General features: G+C 41.7%; 3 protein-coding genes across 3 annotated transcripts in view; 1 reads left to right on the top strand and 2 right to left on the bottom strand.

The window, feature by feature from the left end:
- LOC311038606 (enoyl-CoA hydratase EchA19) overlaps positions 1 to 11,687 on the bottom strand; it is a gene marked incomplete at both ends in the record, with an annotated part of 32,709 nt that extends 21,022 nt beyond the window's left edge. Inside the window, 3 exons of the mRNA XM_084048178.1 lie at positions 2,058 to 2,155; positions 8,527 to 8,688; positions 11,570 to 11,687. Of these exons, the coding sequence (XP_083904304.1) occupies positions 2,058 to 2,155; positions 8,527 to 8,688; positions 11,570 to 11,687 (378 nt within the window). The remainder of the gene's footprint in view (positions 1 to 2,057; positions 2,156 to 8,526; positions 8,689 to 11,569) is intronic.
- Positions 1 to 23,622, top strand: part of LOC311038477 (serine/threonine-protein kinase RIO3-like) — a 354,170-nt gene that overhangs the window by 255,076 nt on the left and 75,472 nt on the right. The window lies entirely within an intron of this gene.
- pdcd6 (programmed cell death 6) overlaps positions 12,861 to 23,622 on the bottom strand; it is a 29,907-nt gene continuing 19,145 nt past the window's right edge. The window contains exons 3-6 of the mRNA XM_084048035.1: positions 23,138 to 23,182; positions 21,035 to 21,193; positions 18,351 to 18,460; positions 12,861 to 14,438 (exon numbers count right to left, since the gene is read on the bottom strand). Coding sequence (XP_083904161.1) covers positions 14,340 to 14,438; positions 18,351 to 18,460; positions 21,035 to 21,193; positions 23,138 to 23,182 — 413 coding nt within the window. The 3' untranslated portion in view covers positions 12,861 to 14,339. The remainder of the gene's footprint in view (positions 14,439 to 18,350; positions 18,461 to 21,034; positions 21,194 to 23,137; positions 23,183 to 23,622) is intronic.

Raw genomic sequence — 23,622 nt, 5'->3', positions numbered from 1 at the left:
GGCATTGCACTAACATTCCTATATAGCGAGGGTTAATTGTGTTGGAAAAAAACCAAATCATGTGGATCTCGGTATCCACATGTTTCTCTTTCTTGTCATGTAGACACCAGTGTCTCTTTCTTGTCATGTAGACACCAGTGTCTCTTTCTTGTCATGTAGACACCAGTGTCTCTTTCTTGTCATGTAGACACCAGTGTCTCTTTCTTGTCATGTAGACACCAGTGTCTCTTTCATGTCATGTAGACACCAGTGTCTCTTTCTTTTTTTTTTTAAATCATTTTATCCCGCGATTTTTGTAACCCATTTTTTTTCACCCGGTGCCAATTTCCTAAGTGATCCTGGGCACTACACCAGCCCTACACCAGCACTACACCAGTCCCCCACAGCCTGGGGAGGCCAGGGCCGAGCTCATGCTTCCTTCAGTGCATGAGAGCCAACTGACCTTCTTGTCACCTGACAGGGGGGAGTTTCCCTGGTTGGACGTAGCGCGTGGAAGGAACACGTTATTCCAACCAGTTCCCTTCCCCTCCATCAGGCGCCCCAGCTGTCATGGAGGCGGTATAGTGACCAGGATTACTACATGTTTTTGTGAGGGTATTAACTACCCTGGGAGACACGGGGAGAACATGCAAACTCCACACAGAGTAGGCCCTTTCGCCAACCCCACCTAGGGTATGGGCGCTGATGACGCGGAGGAGAAGACACGCCCCCAGCGCCCACAGCGTCCCCGGCGGGAATCGAACCCAGGACCTTCTTGCTGTGAGGCGACAGTGCTACCAACTGCGCCACCGTGCCCCCTTCAGTGTCTCTTTCTTGTCATGTAGACACCAGTGTCTCTTTCTTGTCATGTAGACACCAGTGTCTCTTTCTTGTCATGTAGACACCAGTGTCTCTTTCTTGTCATGTAGACACCAGTGTCTCTTTCTTGTCATGTACAGTAGACACCAGTGTCTCTTTCTTGTCATGTAGACACCAGTGTCCCTTTCTTGTCATGTAGACACCAGTGTCTCTTTCTTGTCATGTAGACACCAGTGTCTCTTTCTTGTCATGTAGACACCAGTGTCTCTTTCTTGTCATGTAGACACCAGTGTCTCTTTCTTGTCATGTAGACACCAGTGTCTCTTTCTTGTCATGTACAGTAGACACCAGTGTCTCTTTCTTGTCATGTAGACACCAGTGTCTCTTTCTTGTCATGTACAGTAGACACCAGTGTCTCTTTCTTGTCATGTAGACACCAGTGTCTCTTTCTTGTCATGTAGACACCAGTGTCTCTTTCTTGTCATGTAGACACCAGTGTCTCTTTCTTGTCATGTAGACACCAGTGTCTCTTTCTTTTGTTGAGATTCAGAATTCTTAACTCCCCCATCTTTAAACCAATCCAGTGACTTTGATTGGGGGCTGAGCATGGATCAGATTGTAAATACCATTAAGTTACCCTTAACCCTTAAATTCTATTAATTATTTCAATGGACTAAAATCTTGTTTTATTTGATGGTCTTCCTGCCCTGGCATTTGGCCTTTGTGCCCTCCATAAAAGGACAACACCAAAGGCCAAGTGTTCTTGCCCCTAAAATGACCCCACCTATCCGCTTTTCAGCCGGATCTGAACCCCTTTGACCTCCATTAAATAGAAAAATGTTTCAAAAAGTATAAAACATTACATGAAAAACAAAATAGCCTCCTTCTGAGGCTTACTGGCAGTGCTTATGAGGGCGCTGATTAGTCCAGCTGTTTGCGAGATTAGCTCTGGTCACAGACACACACACTCTTATAGACGGCTCGCCTCCTGCCGAGCCATGCCATAAAAATGTAGCAACATTTAATGAGGTCTAGAAAATGGTCAGAATAAATGATCACTTTCAAGGTTCTTTTTTTTTTTTTTTTTGTGGAGGCATTTGGATCTGCCAAGATAGTGAAAACATTGATCTCACACTCACTCACATGCATACGTGCACGCGCGCACACACACACACACACACACACACACACACACACACACACACACACACACACACACACACACACGCACACACAGAGCGCGTGCGGCTCTCTCTCACCATCGGCCCGGGACCCTTGGTGACATCTTGCTCCAATTTGAGGGAGGCTGTGTGATTGGCCAGCTCCTTCAGATCGTAACCAGCGCAGAAATTCCCTCCTGGAGGAGACCACAAAATTACAAAGTATGGCAGCTGGAAAGTCAGAGAGGAAGGGAAAATGACGAGGATGAAAAAAACAACAAGTTGAGCTGGACTCGGCAGGGCTGCAATTTGGACAGCGGCTCGCATGAGGACGACCGCCGCACGCTGGGATGGATGACTGACTGCTGGCATACAAATGGTTTTCTTCCCTGACAAGCCCCAACACATACACATAAGATACTGTACACACACACACAAGCATTATACATGCAGAATCATGCGTGCGCACTACACACATACAAAAAGGTGCATTGTTTACAGCGGTGTAAAGTAACTAAGTACATTTACTCAAGTACTGTACTTAAGTTCAATTTTGAGGTACTTTCCCTTTACTGGAGTATTTCCAATTGTCTATACGTTTACTTCTACTCCACTACGTCTCAGAGGCAAATATTGTACTTTTACTCCACTACAATTCTTTTAAAACTTTAGTTACTAGTTACTTTAAAGATATACAACATTACATTATAAAACATACATTAACCACTTTAGCCCTATTTTATACCTAGGCTATTTGAAAATAGCCGATCTACAAGCTCACAACGGGTCGCATTGCAACGCGTTGTGAGCTTGTAGATCTGCTATTTTCAAACATTTTAGTACTTTTACTTTTGGTACTTTAAGTACATTTTGAGACCAATACTTTTGTACTTTTACTCAAGTAAATTTTGAATTCCGGACTTTTACTTGTGACAGAGTGTTTCTACATTGCAGTATTGATACTTTTACTTAAGTAAAAAATGTAAGTACTTTTTCCACCACTGATAATTTATGTAATATTGATATACAGTATCTGCATTGCAGCACACACACACACACACGTATGCACATAGAACACATACACACACACTTACAGTACAATGCTCTCATTAATGGCAGGCACCAAAGCCCCTTTTCGTTGGATTCATGTGGTCATTACAACATTACCCAAGAGGCCTACAAACACAGTGACATAGACTGTTAAATCTCTCTCCTGCTCTATGCTTTGCTCTCCCTTTCCCTCCTCTTCCTACTCTCTTTCTCTCTCTCTTTCTCTCTCTCTCTCTCTCTCTCTCGCCGTCTGTAATGAAAATAGTTATGACAGGGACGTACGCCAGCAACACCCATAGACTGTGGGCTTTGATTACAGGCATGGGTCAACGCGGGGCACTTGTATAAAAACACAGTGTCACACTGTTTATGGGCGCAGCAGTGTGACCGAGCACCTTTGTCTTCATATAAAAGAGAAAATGAGAAGCTCTGGAAAGCTTCTCTCTTTCATGGAGGGCCTTGGTGACCGTCGACGTGCTTGGGAAAGACTTTTTTTTTCCTAATTTTTTATCCCACGATTCATTTTTTCACCCAGTGCCAATTGTCTAAGTAATCCTGGGTGCTACACTCAGCCTAGGGAGAGCCTAGAGCCGAGCTCATGCCTCCTTCAATGCATGAGAGCTAGCGAGCCGCTTCTTTTCACCTGACAGGGAGGAGTTTCCCTGGTTGGACGTAACGCGTGGAAGGAACACGTTATTCCAACCAATTCCTTTCCCCTCCATCAGGCGCCCTGGCTGACCAGGGGGAGGCAGTATAGTGACCAGGATTACTGCATGTTTTTGTGAGGGTACCTACCCTATAGGGGACACGGGGAGAACATGCAAACTCCACACAGAAAGGCCCTTTCGCCAACCCCACCTAGGGTATGGGCAAGTTGGGAAAGTCTTTTAAGAAGTGTTCTGATCGTAAACCTCAGTTGTTGATAAACATTTTTTTTAAAGAGAAGCGTAATCAGGTTCAAGTGAGGAGCCCTCGCAGTTTAAAGGGATAGTTCACCCAAATAATTACTTTTTTCCTATCGATTAGTCACCCCACGGAGACTTGAATTCATGGATGTTTTTTTCGTTTTTGTCAGCCAATAATTTGATGACCAGTGGACCGGTAGGCAGCGGTTCCGGTAGGAGACACAAAGGAGACTCTTTGTGTCTCCTTCCGGAACCACTGCCGGCCATCAAATGATTGATTATTATCAATGAATTCAAGTCTCCATGGGGTGGCTAATCGATGGGAAAAAAAGTCATTTTGAGGGTGAACTATCCCTTCAACCCGTTACGTTTTACCCCATTGCTCTGCAGGAGGCTAGCAGTGAGAGGGTCTGTGTCGAGGGCCGATCAACGCCAACTTTCTTATGCACACTACCGCTAGGCCAATCTGGGAACCCATTGGCAAAAGAAAGGGAAAAAAATCCTTTGAATTTGCCTCTGGGGGCACCGCAGTGTAGAGACTGGATGTCGGACCGTTTACTCTCCTTCAGCCCTCCTCTTCCGGTGGCGCTCCTTTGTTTTCATTCCTAATAACAACTCTACACATTGTAATGGGAGTTGCCGACAGATTCAGTTGAGGAACTCTGAATCTGTCTTGAGAGATTAGGCCAGTGGTTCTCAAACTTTTTCATGTCAAGGACCCCCAAAATTATATGTATTTGGCCGCGGACCCCCATCTAAAAATATTTTGTTCCAGGGACCCCCAGAAGCAAAGATTTGAGTTACAAATGTTCGCTTTAAAAAACAAATATTCAAAGATTTGCACACATTTTCAAGATTTTTCAAAAATAGCAGATCTACAAGCTCTCTGTGCCGCGCTATGAGCTTGTATATCTGCTATTTTTGAATAGCCAAAGTATAAAAGGTTAAAATTATTCTGATGCTATATTTACACATTTTGCTGGGTACCCCCTGGAACCCCCTCAAGTACCCCTGGGGGTCCCCGGACCCCACTTTGAGAACCAAGGGATTAGGCTAATTTAGTACATCTAAAATGTTCACATATTATGTTTCATACTTTTTTTTAATATTTAACTAAAATGTTATAATGGAAGTCAATAGGGCTCTAATCGTGCTGAAACCTTGGCCAAATTTGGAGTCATACGTCATAGTTGACCAACGTCACAGGTTGGCCAGTAATTCCAATTCTACATTGGAGCCACGGCTTTTTAATTTATTACTGTATGTCAGTGTAGAGACACAGGAAACCAAAGGCAGAGAGAGAGAGAGAGAGAGAGAGGAGAGACAGATCGGGATGCGAACCCGCCCGGCCGGGTCCTCACACTCTCAAGACGCCTATGGTCTGACTCTGTGTACCCACTCGCTAAGCTAACCGCCGGGCCACCCCAACCTGTTGAAAATGTTGACCTCATAATAACTTCATCCCTGGGTTCAAATCTAGCTCAGTCTGCTTTGTAAACTGTGTGCAATGCTCTGAACTCCAGGATGTGCCGTCTCTTTCACCTCTTTGGGAGGGACCGCTAAATCAAATTGAACGTGGGTTACTTTTTATGTGTAAGACCCTTTTTCTAACAACATTAAGCTTTATTTATATGACATTGCATGATGAAGTTACTTGCTGACAAGAACTGATTTACTACCCTACGACGCGTGGTAGCATGTAAATCAGTTCTAGTTGGCAAGCGACACTGTCGTGCGATGGAGTATAAAGTACACATAAGCCTCTTACCTTTTGACTGAAGCTCATTATTAAGCTATGTAGGGACTGTAGATGAAAATAAGCTATAAGCTAACTATGGTACAGGACACCAAATGGAAACATTTATGTTTAACACTGTACATTACCTTAGAACAACAAAAGTAAAAAAAAAAAAAAAAAAAAAAAGAGGTTGCATACACATCCAATCTCTGCACAGGAACCAGATGAAAGCAAACTATTTGCAACAGATTTATTCAAAAATAATCTGGTGACAATGTTTCATTCCACATGCCCTCATGGTGACCTAGACAGCATGCCATGAAGCTGGTTATGGCCAGATTCCACCTGACCACAGAAAAGTTACAAAATACAGATATGGGGGACTCAGAATGTGTGCCAACACATTCAAAGCCTACACGGGCCAATTACATTTAATTTTGCCAGGAGAAGAAAAAAAAACGCCCTCAAACACAAACATAAAATGAGAGCAGAAGAGAGTGATCACGTTAGCGCTAATTTGAACAAAATGGCTTCCTCATGTTTGGAGAAACGGTTTCTCCGAAACAGGAAGCTGTCATCTGAAAAGCTTGAACGGATGGCTAATCGCCACTGAGGCCAGCCATCTCGTTACAGCACTATAGGTGAACCGACATAAATGAATGTGCACTGGGACTGTTAACAATGCATAATAGACGGGCAAGAATTGCACGCCCAGTGCCGTTTTGCTATAGGGCTTATTGCAAAGCGCAACACTAACCCATTTAACATGAGCCAATTACGTTTCCACCTCACACGCTGGTTTCTGTTCAACTCTGAACAGCCTTTGTTGGCAAACCACCAGCATATGAAAGTGTTGGAGTATTTAAATGAACTGAATGCTTGGGTTAGGGTGAGTGGGCAGTTAAATTCAAGATTCATATAAAAGTACACAAGAGTACAATTCTTTGGTTTTGGCTCCTCAACATTGTAGCAGCAATATTGACAATAACAAAGATAATTTAAGAATAGCAACAGTAGTAAATAGAGGGTACAAATAAATGCCATAGTAACATTAATCATAGCACACTTTGGTACTTGAAGGAGCTGTGTGCGAGGGTCCTATGTCTGCACGCGTGTGTGCATGCATCTGTGCACACGCGCACGTGGTGTGTGTGTGTGTGTGTGTGTGTGTGTGTGTGTGTGTGTGTGTGTGTGTGTGTGTGTGTGTGTGTGTGTGTGTGTGTGTGTGTGTGTAGTAGGCAGACAGGAATAGACCTAGTGGCAATCGTTCATGGGAACCACTGTACACTCGCGTGCTTCAATCAATTGGAGCTGGAGAAGTGCACTTTACAATGCAGACAGGGAGTAAGTACTGGCGGAGCCAGGCTGAAGACATTATTTCCACTGTGGGAAGGTGTTCGTTTAGTGTGCGAGTGTGTTGATTATGATTATTTTTAGAGGTATGGCATAATTCAGGTTCTCAGCGTTTGATACAGTGCAGGCCCCGTCGCAGGTGTGAGAGTGTGTGTGTGTGTGTGTGTGTGTGTGTGTGTGTGTGTGTGTGTGTGTGTGTGTGTGTGTGTGTGTGTGTGTGTGTGTGTGTGTGTGTGTGTGTGTGTGTGTGTGTGTGTGTGTGTGTGTGTGTGTGTGTGAGTGTGTGTGAGTGTGTGTGCGTACATGCGTGTATATACGCACCTACATTATACAGCACTGCTCTGGCCACCTCTACTGGATTTTATGAGTCCAATTCAAACCAAGTGCAATTCTATTATATAGGGGCCAATGCAAAGAAGATTATGAATTGTAAAGGAAAACAAGTGTAGAACTGTCCAGAACAGAACGTTGTGGGTCAGCAAGGAATGAACCACTTAAACCCTATATATACTTTGTTGACCCCATTAGCTTTTTTCCCCTCTACACCATATATCTTTGCCGAAAAAAAGCAGATCTACAGGCTCACACAAAACGCGTCACGTTGGGAACTTGTAGATCTGCTATTTTCGCCGAATGTTCGCCCCCAGAATCGGGACGCTATAGGGTTCATGCAGTTAAAGAATGATTTGGGGAAAGAGGAGTAAAGGAGGCAGTGAACATGAAAGGATGAAAGAGAGATGAATTGTGTCTTTACTGACTGGTAGAATGGTATTTACATTATTTGTTTCTGTCCCGTGGCTGCTTGCAAGGCCCTTTAAAGCAACAGGACACTTTGGTTAGATGTTTTGGATGTGTTGTTACCTTGCCACTTCAAAAGTGGGCGAGATATCAACATTTTTTGCTCCATTGATTAGAAATTGATCATTCGAAATGTCTCCTTATTGACTTGCATTACAACCGGAAACAGTCAGGTCAAGTCAGTCAGGTCAAGTCAGTCAGGCTTACGTTCCTGTCTCGAATGGCGCTCAACAAACAAAGGTTTACTGTTGCTTTATTACCATGATTACATTTTTCAGCAAATGGTAATGTATCACATTTTTAAGCTGAATCCTATCATACCACTGTGAGAAGGACACTGACATGCTCTGTCATAACACTTCCTAATGTGCTCTGTGTCGAGAGTCTATACAATTAACCGAAAATATATCAAAACCGATATTTAGAACCAATAACCGTCAAAATCTTGCTGATGTAGGTTAATTGAATAATCGAGAAGCAGGCTTATTCTTTTGAAAATGTTATAATTGACTAAATCGATTAGTCTTCTTGTTAACCACTTAACCCTGTATTGTATTATATTATACTTCATTGTACAACGGTGGCATACAATAGTGAATAGTGATTCATTAATCGTAATCGAGGCAAAAAAAACAGCAGATCTACAAAGTATTTTCGGCGCACGACATCATCGCATGATGGAGCTTAAATTAGGCATGGGCGAGCACACCAGTCACACTCTCACCTCTGCCATGAAGGACGGCCACGCTGAGGGCCGGGTCTCCGTCGAAGGCCTTCAGCTCCGCCAGCAGGCGAGACGCCGCCTTCTGGTTCACCGCGTTGCGTACCTCAGGACGGTTTATCGCCACGCAGACCACCGCCCCGCATCGCTCCGAGACCACAACATCTGAGAAAAGAATCAGAATCCGTTTTTTTATTTGCAGTGGTGGAAAAAGTACTGAAATTCTTTACTTAAGTAAAAGTACCAATACTGCAATATAGAAATACTCTGTTACAAGTAAAAGTTCAGAATTCAAAATTTACTTGAGTAAAAGTACAAAAGTATTGGCATCAAAATGTATTTAAAGTACCAAAAGTAAAAGTACTAAAATAAAGGACTAAAATAGCCTATGTATAAAATAGGGCTAAAGTGGTTAATGTATGTTTCATAATATCATAATATCATAATTAATAATAATATCATAATTTCATAATTTATATCTGAAAAGTAACCAAAGTTTTCAAATAATTGTAGTGGAGTAAAAGAATACAATGTTTGCCTCCGAGATGTAGTGGAGTAGAAGTAAAAGTATTGGAAATTGGAAATACTCAAGTAAAGTACAAATACCTCAAAATAGTACTTAAGTACAGTACTCATGTAAGTAAATGTACTTAGTTAATGCACGTAGTTAATTTCCACCACTGTTTATTTGTCAAATAATTCAAGAAAGAGATATAGACATGGGAAGACTAAGAGACAGAAAGACGGAGAAGAACAAGAAAAGAAAGACAGAGAACAAGAAGGGGGGAGGCGGGAGATGGAGATTGAGAGACAAGGAAAGAAAAAGAGACGTGCTGACATACTGCAGACGAGAGATATACTCTATGGATGGATGCACTTAGAAAGAGAACAATCCAAAAACAATGACTCAGGCAGAGCCACAGTACACGTGATGGAGTGTAAATTGGTCCTGTGTGAACGGTTCTGATGACAGAAGTCATCAGAGAGAGAAAGACGGATGGAGAGAGAGAGAGAGAAAAGAGAGAGAGAGAGAGAGAGATGGTGGTCTGGCTAGAAGATCGAGTTGGGCTGAGATGAAGGCCTTGGCTCTCTACGAGCGAGTGTGTGCGCATTGTGCACGTCCCTACATAATTTCATGCATGTGTGTGTTTTGGCGTGCGCATGTTTCCAGCTGTGGCAGCTGACCTGACATTGTTTGGGGTCAGCACGGGGAATCCAACCCTCAACCTCAGCCCGAGCCATGCCAGAGAGCAGTTTTTTACATCCAAGACAGAACGGCAACCCAACGTTAAACAAGTCACCGTGTTTTTCACCCACAGCTCCCGTTCTCCCTTTCGAAAGACAGGTGACTGTCTGACACATGTCACCATGTCAATGACGACGTTCTTGACGAATGAGTGCACGTGAATGTGTGAATATCAAACGTCAAACGTCAATCCAATTTAACTTAAGTATGTCTTTTGGCAGATGAAGGTATGGTGCGGCCAATGGTGGACAAAGTAGGCCTGCTCAACCCCAGTAACTATAGATACTACATGTTAAACTACAAGTGAAAGCTGCTTAGACACATTTATACTGAGTTAAAGACAAGTACTGGAGTACTTGCTTTTGAAGATCGACTATTTTCACTATTATTGAACATTTCTGTAACATCTTTAAATTTGGGAGGATATGTCTAAATGTCAATACAGCAATGCATTTTACATTAAAATGTGCTTTGTAATTTGTACTTTTGAATTCTTAAGTATTTTCAAAAGCATGTATATTTGAATACTTAAGTATTTTTTTTAAAAACACACTCCACAGTAGGCAACTTTCACTTGAGTAGTAGTTGAGTAGTTGTAGTTGAGTAATATTCAACATGGGGCATCTATATTTTGACTCAAGTAGGCTACTGGGGTTGAGTACTGAGGAAGTAGCAGTAGGTAGATGGGTTTAGGACACCCTGGGCAAGACCTGGGATGTTGGTTGTCTAGGAAGTTGACAACCGGAAATGGTTGAATTTGGCGGAAGTACCGCCCAAGGAAATGACGTTGATGCTTTACAAATCTGTTAATATTCTCCGTGAATGAAACGAGTGTTGTGATTGGTCAAAAAATATCGTTTCCGGGGGAAACGGAAATCCTGTCCACTCAGGACTTCCTAGACACTCGCTGCTTTAGGTCGTGACCAGGCTCTTCTTTTCGCAGATGAGTGAGGCCGGGACCGAGGTTAGGTTTAGGATGGTTTGAGAGGATTTCTGTAGTTTTATTCAAATAGTTTTAATTCCCACAATTTAAGGTGGAAGATGGCAGTAATTATGGCAGTAAAAGCACCAATATTATCCGATCAGATCAGATAACCATTCTCATACTATAGTGCATCTCAAACCATCCATGATGACTAGCTCTCTGGTCCACAGCGCAGAAGGAGTTAACTCCTTCTAGCTATGGACCAGAGCAGTGGTCTAAAGTAACTAAGTACATTTACTCAAGTACTGTACTTAAGTACAATTTTGAGGTATTTTTTACTTTACTGGAGTATTTACAATTTTCAGTACTTTTACTTCTACCACTACATCTTAGAGGCAAATATTATACTTTAACTCCACTACAATTATTTGAAAACTTAAGCTTAAGCTACTAGTTACTTTGTAGATTTTGATTATCATTACAAAACCTACATTAACCATTATTACTACATTAGCCATTTGAAAATAGCCGATCTGATGCGACACGTTGTGAGCTTGTAGATCTGCCATTTTCAAAATATTTGTACAGATTTTACACATCTGAAAACTTAATGAAATGGGACATTCTGCAGTACTTTTACTTTTGGTACTTTAAGTACATTTTGATACCAATACTTTTGTACTTTTACTCAAGCACATTTTGAATTCCGGACTTTTACTTGTAAAAGCGTATTTTTTTTACATTGCAGTATTGATACTTTTACTAAAGCAAAAAAATGTGAGTACTTTTCCCACCACTGGACCGGAGCTACATGATGACCTGAGTCTATACCGCCCTCTTTTGTCATTACTACGTTACTGCATGGCTTGGGTCACCTTGTCCTGCGCCCTCGTCTCTTCTTCCTGTGGTGCTGCTGCAGTAGTAGTTGTGGTTGTTGTGTCGTCTCTGCACCCCACAACGCTTCACAATTGACCGTTCATGGTCTCCATACATTGTTCTGTGATATTCTGCTGCCACGGTGCGTGTCCACCATGTCTGACACACTTTAAGCGCCATGGTACAAGCTCTGGTCCAGAGCGGAAGCAGGCGCGCAATATAAATGACCATTGATTGACCAGATCTGTAGAGGCGCCCTCTAGTGGAGTGAATAAAATAATTTCCGTTTGGTAGACATATTTTATTTTCTGACCAAAAGGTGTATTATACAGAGAAGTTGGGGTCCTGAGAGGCTTCCCACCCTAGAGAATAGACTTTCAACAATACAAAACTGCCTTTGTTTAGGTGAATACCGAAATAGTTGTATTGTTTTTTACTAAAAGGTGGAGACGTCTCACGGCATTGGAATTTTCGGTCTATGAGAATAGCAGAGCGCCTGGCAGAGCGTTAGAGAGAACTCGCTAACGCTAGACTAGCTCATCAACAACACACATACAATTAAACTCTTCAAACTATAAACGCAACAGCACCCGTGTCACCTTTCATGTATTAGGACGGAATTAATCTAATGAACTATAAACGACACTACCTAAAGTTGACTGAGTCATTTCAACAAAGGGTTTTCAAGTTCTCCAAACTTTTCCCCCACCTAAAGTGAACGCATCCAGCGTTGCCAGATTCTGCGAGAGAAATAAGTAACCAGGTCTATGAAAACAAGCTCAAAAGAACCGACTAGACTACGGCTATATTTGAAAATATTATAGATCTGCTATTTTCAAAATAAGAGAATAATCATCTTGGGGAGGGGGTCAGGGGGGTGGTTAATTTTGGGGGGGGAAATAACATTTTAACAACACAAATGAAATCTTGTATGGGGGGGTTCCTAGCACAAAATATTACCAGATGGTGGGGGGGGGTCCTGTGGATAAATATATATCAATTTGGGGGGCCTTGATATGAAAATGTTAAAGAACCACTGGTTTAAATAACATTAGGAAACAACTCCAAAAAAACGCAACCATCAGTATTTACAAGCGACTTTACAGAAAGACAAGCCCAAAGTCGCTTATAATAAGCGGACATGGCAACACAGGCCCCTGTAGAATCACAGGAAGGCGCAGACAGTACTGTTGTGAAATGACTAGTGTTGTAGGGTTCAAGGCAAACAGCAGGGGGCAACACTGAGTCATTTGGTCATTACATTTTACACATAATCATCACAGCAAACTGTTTTCATGTTTTCTTTTTTAATAAAAGAGATTCCTCTTGCGTTCTTTTTTTTTATACAGATCTTAAGGCATCATGCACAAAAAATAAGCCATACAAAGGCGTACGCTTATCTTCTACATAAAATAATGAAGCTCTAACATTTAGATTGGCAAAGTTAAAAATAATTTTGTACAAATATGGCATGTAAGCTGGCATGTCAGTGAATCTCAAAGCAGGTCATCTCCTGCTTTCACAGTATTTTGTAAACATGGCTTTGAGCAAAACAGGTCTGAGGAAAAGACAGAAGAGAGAAATAGAAAGCATGCTTCAACGCGGAAGACGTGGGATGAATTTCCCCCGGAAAGCATGCAACAATGTCCTGTCCTCAATGGTATTTACAATGCATACCGTTTACCTCCAGCACACATGCTCAGGCCTTTTTTTAATTAGTATATAATTATAATTATCATTAAGACACCAAACAAACTGCATGAACATTAACTAACTACTAACAGACAAACTAAAGCATAATTTATGCTTCGGCGCACCACAGTGTCGCGCGCCGAGAACAGCCGACCTACAAGCTCACAACGCGTCGTGGATACGACGCGTTGTGAGCTTGTAGGTCTGCTATAGGCTCTATGCACAGCAGCCATATTGGGAATGAATTGGGCCCCTTCCGTACTTCCTTCACAGGTGTTACCAGTGATACTAATTACGGCTCTGTTCCATTTAGTGTGGTGTAGTGGTTGTCTTATTTTCAAGGTCCCCCATAACTCTGAGAGTGTACAAATGGAACCAAATGGACCCATAAGGGTCCATTTGGTTCCATTTGTGCACTCTCAGAGTTACACACCCACCATAAGGGGCCATTTGGGAACCAAAATGGAGTGTTTCTAGTGAGCCAACATGCACGATATCAGCACCCTGACCAGAATGGAACAGAGCCTTATTAGTATCATTGGTAACACCTGTGAAGGAAGTAAGAAGAGGCCCAATTTCTCTCCAAAATGGCTGCTGTGCATAGAGCCTATTCTCGGTGCACGACAACATCACGCGACGGAGCATACATTTGGCTTGACTGACAGACAGACACACACACACGGAGGGGTAAAGTCCATGTATCCCACACGGTACATCCCCATCCCAGAGTCCCCCACCATGCTGAGGGCGCTCACACGTGGTCGTCGTATAAACACTACAGCATTTCCCCAGACACCGCGTTCAAAACCTTGTAGTGTGTCCACCATGAGGGAGCGTCTGGGGGGAGGCATCAGTGGATTTGGCACCGTTGTGTCCAGTTGTGCTCTTCTATGTTGTCCTGTGTGTGCAGTTACGTGTGTGTGTGTGTGTGTGTGTGTGTGTGTGTGTGTGTGTGTGTGTGTGTGTGTGTGTGTGTGTGTGTGTGTGTGTGTGTGTGTGTGTGTGTGTGTGTGTGTGTGTGTGTGTGTGTGTGTGTGTGTGTGCGCACGCGAGCGAGAGAGAGAGAGTGTGTGTGTGTTATACAACGGTGAAGACCATGGATAGATACTGTTCATATGACACCTGGATCCAACCATCCTGGTCCGTATCGTACCTCCTGAACACGTCGGTCAACCTCTGTGGAAAGAGAAATGTTTGAAAATCAGTATATGTACTATGAATATGCACGCGTTCCTAAAACAAATATGGATATTCTCATATTCAACTACTCAGGCCCTATTTTGTTCTTCCTCATACGTTGGTGTCGTACAAAAATTGCCAATCTACAAGTACGCAATGCAACGCTAGATCTGCTATTTGCGTTTTAGAAAATTGTTAGAGAATTTGACATGCCTATAATGACATGCACAGATTCTTAAAATCCCCAGACCGGCTTGAAAAATATGGTCTGGGAAACTCAACGAATAACACTCTCCCTTCCTTCAATAAGAACTGTGGAGCTGCCCTTGAGCAAGGCACTTCAACTTGCAGAGTTCACATAGCTATTCTGCGTTTATACTCCGTAGTACGACAGTGTCACTTGCCAATGAGAACAGATTTTCAAGGCAACAACTAGCTTGTAGGCCTGTTCTTGTCCATAAGGGACAGCCTTGTGCAATGAAGTATAAATTAAGCTTCAGGTGTAAAGATAATGTTCGAGATAGATGGAATGAGTTTTTCCTTGCCACTGTCGCCAAATGCTTGCTCGGAGGGAAAACGCTGGGCCTCTGCTCTAAATGAAAAGTGTCTTGAGTCAACTTATGATTTGGCACTATAATAAAACGGAATTTAAATTTGTATTGAAGTTGCTCAGAGGAGACAGCTGGTCTCAAATTGATCTTCCCTGGGTAAACAAATGTTCAAAGACTGGCTGTCTGTGTAATAAAATAAAATAAAATAAAAACACACCATAACAGCATTGTACTGAGGCCATCCTTACAAAATCACACGCAGGTAAAATAATGCAGTAGATCGGTATGCATTTACTTGAGTATTTAAAATGTTTTATACTTCTACACCACAGAGGCAAATATTGTACTTTTTACTCCACTACAATTTTTGATAGCCTTAGTCTGTGCAGATTTAGATTATTATAACAAAACATACAGTTAATAATCACGAGATCATTTGAGCGTACCATAATCACAGTCATCATTAATCATGTATTCCATCATATTCAAGAGCTTTTGGAAAGAAATGAAGACACTTTTAGTTTAGAGCACTGCAGAGGGGATGTGTGTCTGTCAGGCTGAAGGATCAAGGTAATTATGTTTCTGCACTGCCAAACAGGTCTACATCTAATCTAAGATAGCAAGCCAAATGGTTTTACAAGTGATCCTCTCTGGTATAATATATTTTTAGTTTGAGCTGTTGTTAATAACTAGGCTACACTTGGTTGGTTAAGTCCAGATGACAACAATATGACTATGAGGTTTGTGGAATTTATATGTATGCAGTATTTATATTATATTTGTTATAAGTGTCTATCTGTCCTCTGAAACCACGTGGTTTACATTTAGTGAGAACTCACTTCACTTGTCCCATAAGCTTGTATCATTACGGGGCCAGGCTTCCAGCATGGACCCGTATTGTTATTCGCATTATTCCATTTCTTCTTCTTCTTCTGCCGTTTTTGCCAGTTCTGGCTGAACCGTGCATACGCTTTTTATGAAACTCGGCCATATGATAGATGGTCATGAAAAACGATCAAAAAATAAATCTCACAATCTTTCGTCAAAAGGTGGCGCTATAGCACTCAGTTGAAAATGCCAACTTTGAACAGGTACAACTCATGCCCTGTTTTACCTACAGCCATAAAACTTCAATACACACATGCGTCTCCTCATGATGAACAACTTTCACGCTCTGACTTTTGACCTCTGACCCTTAGATCTCCCACCATTTCGAATTATATGAAAAACAGTTAAAACCTATCTCCTCCTGGGATTTTTGAGTAATCTGCACGAAACTTTTTACACATGAACTTTGGACCTATACCAAAAAACGTTTGCAAAATATCTTCCATAAGTGAAAAAATGAAGCTTTAATGAGCCAATGAATATTGCAGTTTTATGACAATTATTCATCTGCCCCTAACACATACATGCAGACTTACCATTCTTTGAAACTTTGCAGAAATGTAAAGGGCCATTCCAAATATCACTGAAACCAATCTTACTCCAATTGGTCAAACGGGGGCGCTATAGCAATTTTTTGAAAATTTAAACTTTAAACAGGCAAAAGTCATGCCTCGTTTGGCCGACAGCCACTAGACCTGCTTACACATGTGCCTTGACTAATGAGGAACACATCTATCACGTTAACCAGTAAGCACCGCCCTTATATTGTCCGCAATCTTGAGCAGTTTGAAAAACACTTAAACCCAGGATTTTTCAGCTATTTGCGTGAAACTGTATCATCTGTGTGATCTCCTTTCACAGGTTCTTGTCTGTTGGTGGCTTCTCGCTTAAATGTGTGCCCCACAACCTGAAGGTCACCAGTTCAAGCCTCACTTGGTGCAGACTTCGTCTAAGTTGCATTTCACACAACATGACTATCAATGAATACATCTGCAATTGTTAAAGATAACATGAAATACTTAATTGAGTGTTTTTTACATACTTCATTGTGAAAATAGCTGATCTACAATCTCACAACTTTTCAGATAGCAATGAGAGTATGTTTTTTCAATGTATAACATACTTCATACTGTGAAAATAGCCGATGTACAATCTGACAACTTTTAATGGTTTGTGAGCTTGTAGATCGGCTACTTTCACTAGTTTTGGTTCTGAGGAGATGTACAATTTCTTCATTGGTAAATGGTTTGTGAACGAGTGATCTTTGTGTTAGTGAAACAGGGGCTTGGGTCATGACAGAAGGCAAGAGTTTGTGATCCTCAACAGACAATATCAGCCTAGACAAAGCTATAGCACTATAGGTAGTGTTGCAGCTACCTAAGAGTGCCTCACGATCGCAAGGTTTCCGGTTCAAGCCTCACTTGATGCAGACTCATTTAAGTTGAATTGCAAAAAACATGACTCAATCTATTCCGTTTCCATGGCTCTCTCTCTCTCTTCAATCTATTCCGTTTCTATCTTCAATCTATTCCGTTTCCATGTCTCTGTCTCTTCAATCTATTCCGTTTCTATCTTCAATCTATTCCGTCTCCATGTCTCTCTCTCTCTCTCTCTCTCTCTCTCTCTCTCTCTCTCTCTCTCTCTCTCTCTCTCTCTCTCTCTCTCTCTCTCTCTCTCTCTCTCTCTCTCTCTCTCTCTCTCTCTCTCTCTCTCTCTCTCTCTGAGGGTCGGCCATAGCTGAGTGGTTAGGGAGCCAGAGGCTCTGGTTGACCCAGGTACGATTCCAGGCCAGGTCAGCAAATGTGTCGACGAAATGAAATTTGTGCCTGAGCAAGACTCTTAACCCCTAATTGCTCACAGGCCCTCATTGGAAACAAGACCGCAAGGACTTTCATGAACTGACCTGTTAAAGGAATTATCATTTCTCTTTCTCTCTCCTGGCCCCGTATTATCGCTGCTTGCAGCTATATTTTTATTTATTTTTGTGTGTAAAGCACTTTGTAACTTGAAAACTGTTACTTTAAAAAACTGTTTTTTAAAAGTGCTTTATAGATGGTGGTCAATGTCGATGATAATTGGAAAATAGTATCAAGCCCAATATCGTGTATCGTATTGTAAAATCGGTGTATTGTGACACCCCTAATTTATACTTTATGCTATATTATACTAATAGCTCACTTATAGCACTTACTGTATAGCTATTTTATACTCTAAAAGCTCACGAGTCCCGATGCAACGCGTTGTGAGCTTGTACATCTGCAATTTTATTTTACGTTTGACACATTTTGAAAAATGAGAGTACTTTTACCCTTTATTTTAAGTATATTTTGATGCCAATACTTTTGTACTTTGACTTGAGTAAGATTTTGAATACAGGCCTTTTACTTGTAACAGAGTATTTCCACATTCTTTTATTGCTTCTTTTTAAAAATCTGAGTACTTCTTCCACCCACGGCAGTGATTCAGTTACCTGTAGTACAATACAACACTGGATGAAGTCATCAAAAGCTACTTGTTGCTTCCTCTGGCGGTCAAACTTCTCTATCAGCGTTGCATAGAACTGGTCTGACAGACGGTACCCTAGATGGGACAAAATACAAACGTTAGAACCGCTCTCTACAACAATGGAATACAACACCCATCAGCGTAAGACAATGTTCTATGTTTACCAGTGTAAAACTACGGCAAATCAAATCAATCATCTGATCATTAAATGAAGTGTACAATTTAGTTTTGTCTTTATTTTGAATGTTTTCGTGTTATATATTCTAATTAGGTTTGAGGTTTTAATAAACAATGTAATGTTTTGTATCGTTTGTTCTTCTTTTTTGTCCTCACATGGCCCTAAACTTGGTTGATTGCTCAGCCTTCAAGTTATACTGGCAGCTAGTGATGGGAAAAAAAGTTCATTTCAGTGAACGAACGATTTCGTTTGCGTTCACGGCAATGATTCGTTCAAATTATTCGTTCACATTCTCGCTCAGTAGCGCTATTTTCTAGTGTTCAAAATTTAGTAAAAGTATTAGCATCAAAATATACTTAAAGAACCAAAAGTAAAAGTGCTAACATATTTGAAAATAGCCGATCTACAAGCTCACAACGCGTCGCGATGCGACGCGTTGTGAGCTTGTAGATCTGCTATTTTCAAATAGCCTAGGTATGAAATAGGGCTAAAGTGGTTAATGTATGTTTTATAATGTGTGTAAAACACTTTTCTTTTCACGTCGCTCGCAAACGTAACAGTTTCAGAAAGTGAACGAGCTCGTTCGCGCTCACGGCAAATGAACTAATTCTTTTGAACGAATCGATCATGAACGACACATCACTACTGGCAGCGTACACACACATGACATTTAGGTGCTGATCGGTCCAGCATTTTGCGAGAATAGTTCTGGACACAGACAGACAGACAGACAGACGGACGGACGGACAGTCAGACACACGGCACAGACCAACCCACTCATAGACAGCTAGCCCACTGAGCCATAAAAACATATATCAAGGGTGGAGCGTTAACATCTGCCACCCAAAAAAATGCAGATTATTAAATGCAGATTATTATTATTAATATGTCTACTCAATAATAATGACATAATGACAGTCATACATTTGTTATCAGCAACAAAAGGATCCATATCTCGCTGTTCGGTACAACATTAGGACCAGTCAGACAAAGGTAGTCATGACAACCTCATTTAGAATCATCAGTACCATGATGTGTATCCATTTCACTGACCTATTTCCACAGGCTTAAAAGAAGCTCATAATAAGGGCAGTAGTCTTTTATTTTTTAATAGCTACTTTCACCCATTTAATGAGTATTTTCACCTGAGCCTTTAGAGGTTGTACATGATTAATGCCGCTGCATTTGGTGATCACAGAGGCACAAACAGACGATTTGCATTTAATAATGGTCTCTCGATTTTTATAGCGCCTTTATCCAAAGCACTTTACAATGTGCGTTATATATTAACCCATTCACACACACATACACATTCACACACCGATGATGGAGGCACCCATGGAAGGCGCCAACCTGCTCATAGGCTCTATGCACAGCAGCCGTATCATCACTTCTTTCACCGGTGTTACCAATGATACTAATGAAGGCTCTGTTCCAATTAGTCTAGCACAGTGGTTTCCTCGACCCCCACAACTCTGAGAGTGTACCCTTACGGGTCCATTTGGTTCCATTTGTACACTCTCAGAGTTGCACACCTGTAAGGGGCCATTTGGAAGCCCATGTGTGTTTCCAGTGGGCCAACATGCACAACATCAGCACCCTGACTCTGTTTGACCAGAATGGAACAGAGCCTTCATTAGTATCATTGGTAACACCTGTGAATGTCTTCATAATATGGCTGCTGTGAATAGAGCCTATTGGGAGCAGTTAGGGGTTCAGTGCCTTGCTCAAGGACACTTTGCCATGAAGCATGGAGGAGCTGGGAACCAGCCCAGGAACCTTCCAGTTCCCAGACAGACAGTTTACCTCCTAGTGCCGCGCTATGAGCTTGTAGATCTGCTATTTTTGAAAAGCCTTTTTTTTTCTAAAACACAACATTTTTGGAAATCTTTGAATACATATGTATATGTTTTAAAGCGAACATTTTAAAATCCGATCTGTGCTTCCTTGACATGGAAAATTTGGAGTACCACTGATATAGCAACATACCGTTAGGATTTAGAAAACATTTTTAGTTATGTATTTGGCCCGCGGACCCCCAACACCAAAATGTTTTGTTCCAGGGACCTCCCAGAAGCAAAGATTTGAGTTACAAATGTTTGCTTTCAAAAACATATATTCAAAGATTTGCACACATTTCCCATGATTTTTCAAAAGAATTGCCACGCTATGAGCTTGTATATCTGCTATTTTTTGAACACACACACACAGCAGGGCTGGGGTACAGGACACATCTGACCTTGGCACCAACACAGAGAGAACGGTACCAGCGGGGTGCTCCTTCCATTCCGACATCTCGCCACTCCGACTAGTGGCTTCCGCGTGCGGTTAGGGTTAGGGTTAGGGTTAGGTATAGGGTTCGTTAACGTCGGAAAGGCGACATGTCGGAAAGGCGAAATGCACCCGGTACCAGCGACGTTCACAGGCCCTCCACCATCAAACATCAAAGACCATCATACATTGCTGCTCACCGAATCCGGTCAGCGCCTGTTTGAGCTCAGCCTTGTCGATGAAGCCCGAGTTGTCCCGGTCGTAGGTCCTGAAGATGTTCTGCCAGTCCGTGATGTACTTCCACACACCGGCGAACTCGTTGAAATTCACCCCACCTTTGTTCTCCCTGTCAAACATGGCTGGAACAAAAAAAGAAAAGGGGAGAAAAAAAGGGAGACAGAGAGAGGTGCCGGGGAGGTCAAAAATGGAGGTCACACGCACTTTTATCTTTTTACCTCATTCGTTGCCTCCTCCCCTCTTTTCCCTCTAACCCATTGAGACCTGAAGCCGATTCTACATCTCTCCTAAATCTCAGTATTCTGAAAAACGTATGTTTCTATATCAGTGGTGCTCAATCTTTTTCATGTCAAGGACCCCAAAAATGATATGAATTTGGCCGCGGACCTTCCAGGGACCCCCAGAAGCAAAGATTTGAGTTACAAATGTTCGCTTTAAAAGTTCAAAGGTTTGCACACATTTTCACGATTTTTCAAAAATAGCAGATATACAAGCTCATAGCGCGGCACTCAGTGCTATGAGCGCTATGAGCTTGTATATCTGCTATTTTTGAATAGCCAAAGTGTAAAATAATACTTTTTAGCTCAAATCTAAAAATGACACAGTTCCAGGTCTTAATGGGCTAACACAGCACATTTGAGCACACAGTAAAAGTGAGGGACCTTTTTTTTTGTTTTGTTTTACTTTTGGGGGTCTAATGACACTCCTCACACCACCATACGCTCCCACGTGATGAAACTGTGTTATGACTAGAGGCTTGATCTCTCTCCCCCTGCTATTCAGTCCAATTACCTCCTAACAAAAGGGAGCGTTATCACCGGAAATTCGCTGTGGTGCTGCGGGACCATTCGACAATAGATTTGGATGCCCCGCAAGGAACAGTAGTGCAACGATTATATTTCCACAAATAATACAAGAAAGGAGGATTAAAGCACTTATGAGACCCAGGGAACAGATATATTGTTGGCATATTTTGCTGTTTGTAACAGAAAAGTGTGGAGGCTGACGGCTTGTTAGAGGCATTGGAATGCCTCACCAGCGAACAGAGCAAACAAACTACGGGTAGATCAAAAGGATTCTTCAAAAGGATGTTCCGAATGGGAAATTAATTTAAATATGTAAAGTTTACGGAATGATTTGCATGGGTGGTACTGGTTACAGTGCGACATACTTTTAGCAGTTTTTAACACACTCAGGCAGGCCTAATAAGAAAGGGCTCCTGAAAGTATCCAGCCAGTAGCCTGAAGTGTCTTCCACGGCTGGCTTAATTGTAAACCGATCAATATTTAACGTTAATGGTGATCGACTGCTACCTTTCAAGACTAGCTCTCCCATTTTCTTCCTAATGTTTATGTCCCTTGTTTTATTCATGGCAGTGGTGGAAAAAGTACTCGCATGTTTTACTTAAGTAAAAGTATCAATACTGCGATGTAGAAATACTCTGTTACAAGTAAAAGTCCGGAATTAAAAACTGACTTGAGTAAAAGTATTGGTATCAAAATGTACTAAAAGTACTCATTATGCAGAATGTCCCATTTCAAGTTTTGAACAAATATTTAGAAAATAGCAGATCTACAAGCTCACAATGCGTCGCGATGCGACGCATTGTGAGCTTGTAGATCTGCTATTTTCAAATGGCCGAAATGTATATAGGGCTGAAGTGTTTAATGTATGTTTTGTAATAATAATCAAAATCTACAAAGTAACTAGTGACTTAAGTTTTAAAATAATTGTAGTGGAGTAAAAGTATGATATTTCTCTCTGAGATGTAGTGGAGTAGAGGTAAAAGTATTGGAAATTGGAAATACTCAATTAAAGTACAAATACCTCAAAATTGCACTTAAGTACAGTACTTGAGTACATGTACTTAGTTACTTTCCACCACCGATTGATGGCTGCAAGTTTCCACTTAACTGAGAGCTGACTTTGTGTCTGCTACTTGTTTACCCAAAACACAAACGGAAATGAGCCAGTCGCCATGGAGAGGGAAAAAATAAACAAACGGGGGACAAATGTCTGTTGTGTGTGTGTGGTGATGAGTTTGGAATGTCAGTAGATATACTCACATATGATGGAGCGGACAGTCACCGGGTTGAAGGGCGTCCATGTACCTGTGGGAGAGAAGGATACTGGTTGAAGACCACAGCACCGGGAAATAGTCAAGGAACAAGGACTGGGCTTTGCCGTTAACCACTTAAGCCCTATACTTTGTCCTATGAAGTGTCACACTAAAATTGCAAAAAATAGCCAATCTACAAGCTCACAACGTGTCGCGTCGTAACACATTGTGAGCTTGTAGATCTGTTATTTTTGCTACTTTTATGTATGACCCAAATATCGCGTTAGATGTTAATACTGTCACGTTTTCTCTAAACCTTACACAAATCCACCATGTTTATGTCTCCATTTGCATCTTGATATGTTTCTACAGTATATCTCCACACTGACATCTTCATATTATTCATTAAACTATATCTATTGCTCCAGGAATCTTAATATTGGTCAGCCCTACACTGAAATTATGAATTTTTACCACTACACCAGTGAGTTA

The sequence above is a fragment of the Gymnoscopelus microlampas genome, assembly GCF_963454915.1.
Source record: "Gymnoscopelus microlampas genome assembly, chromosome: 22".
Taxonomy (NCBI): domain Eukaryota; kingdom Metazoa; phylum Chordata; class Actinopteri; order Myctophiformes; family Myctophidae; genus Gymnoscopelus; species Gymnoscopelus microlampas.
The sequence above is the reverse complement of the archived record's forward strand: the minus strand, read 5'-3'. Positions and strand labels throughout refer to the sequence as shown.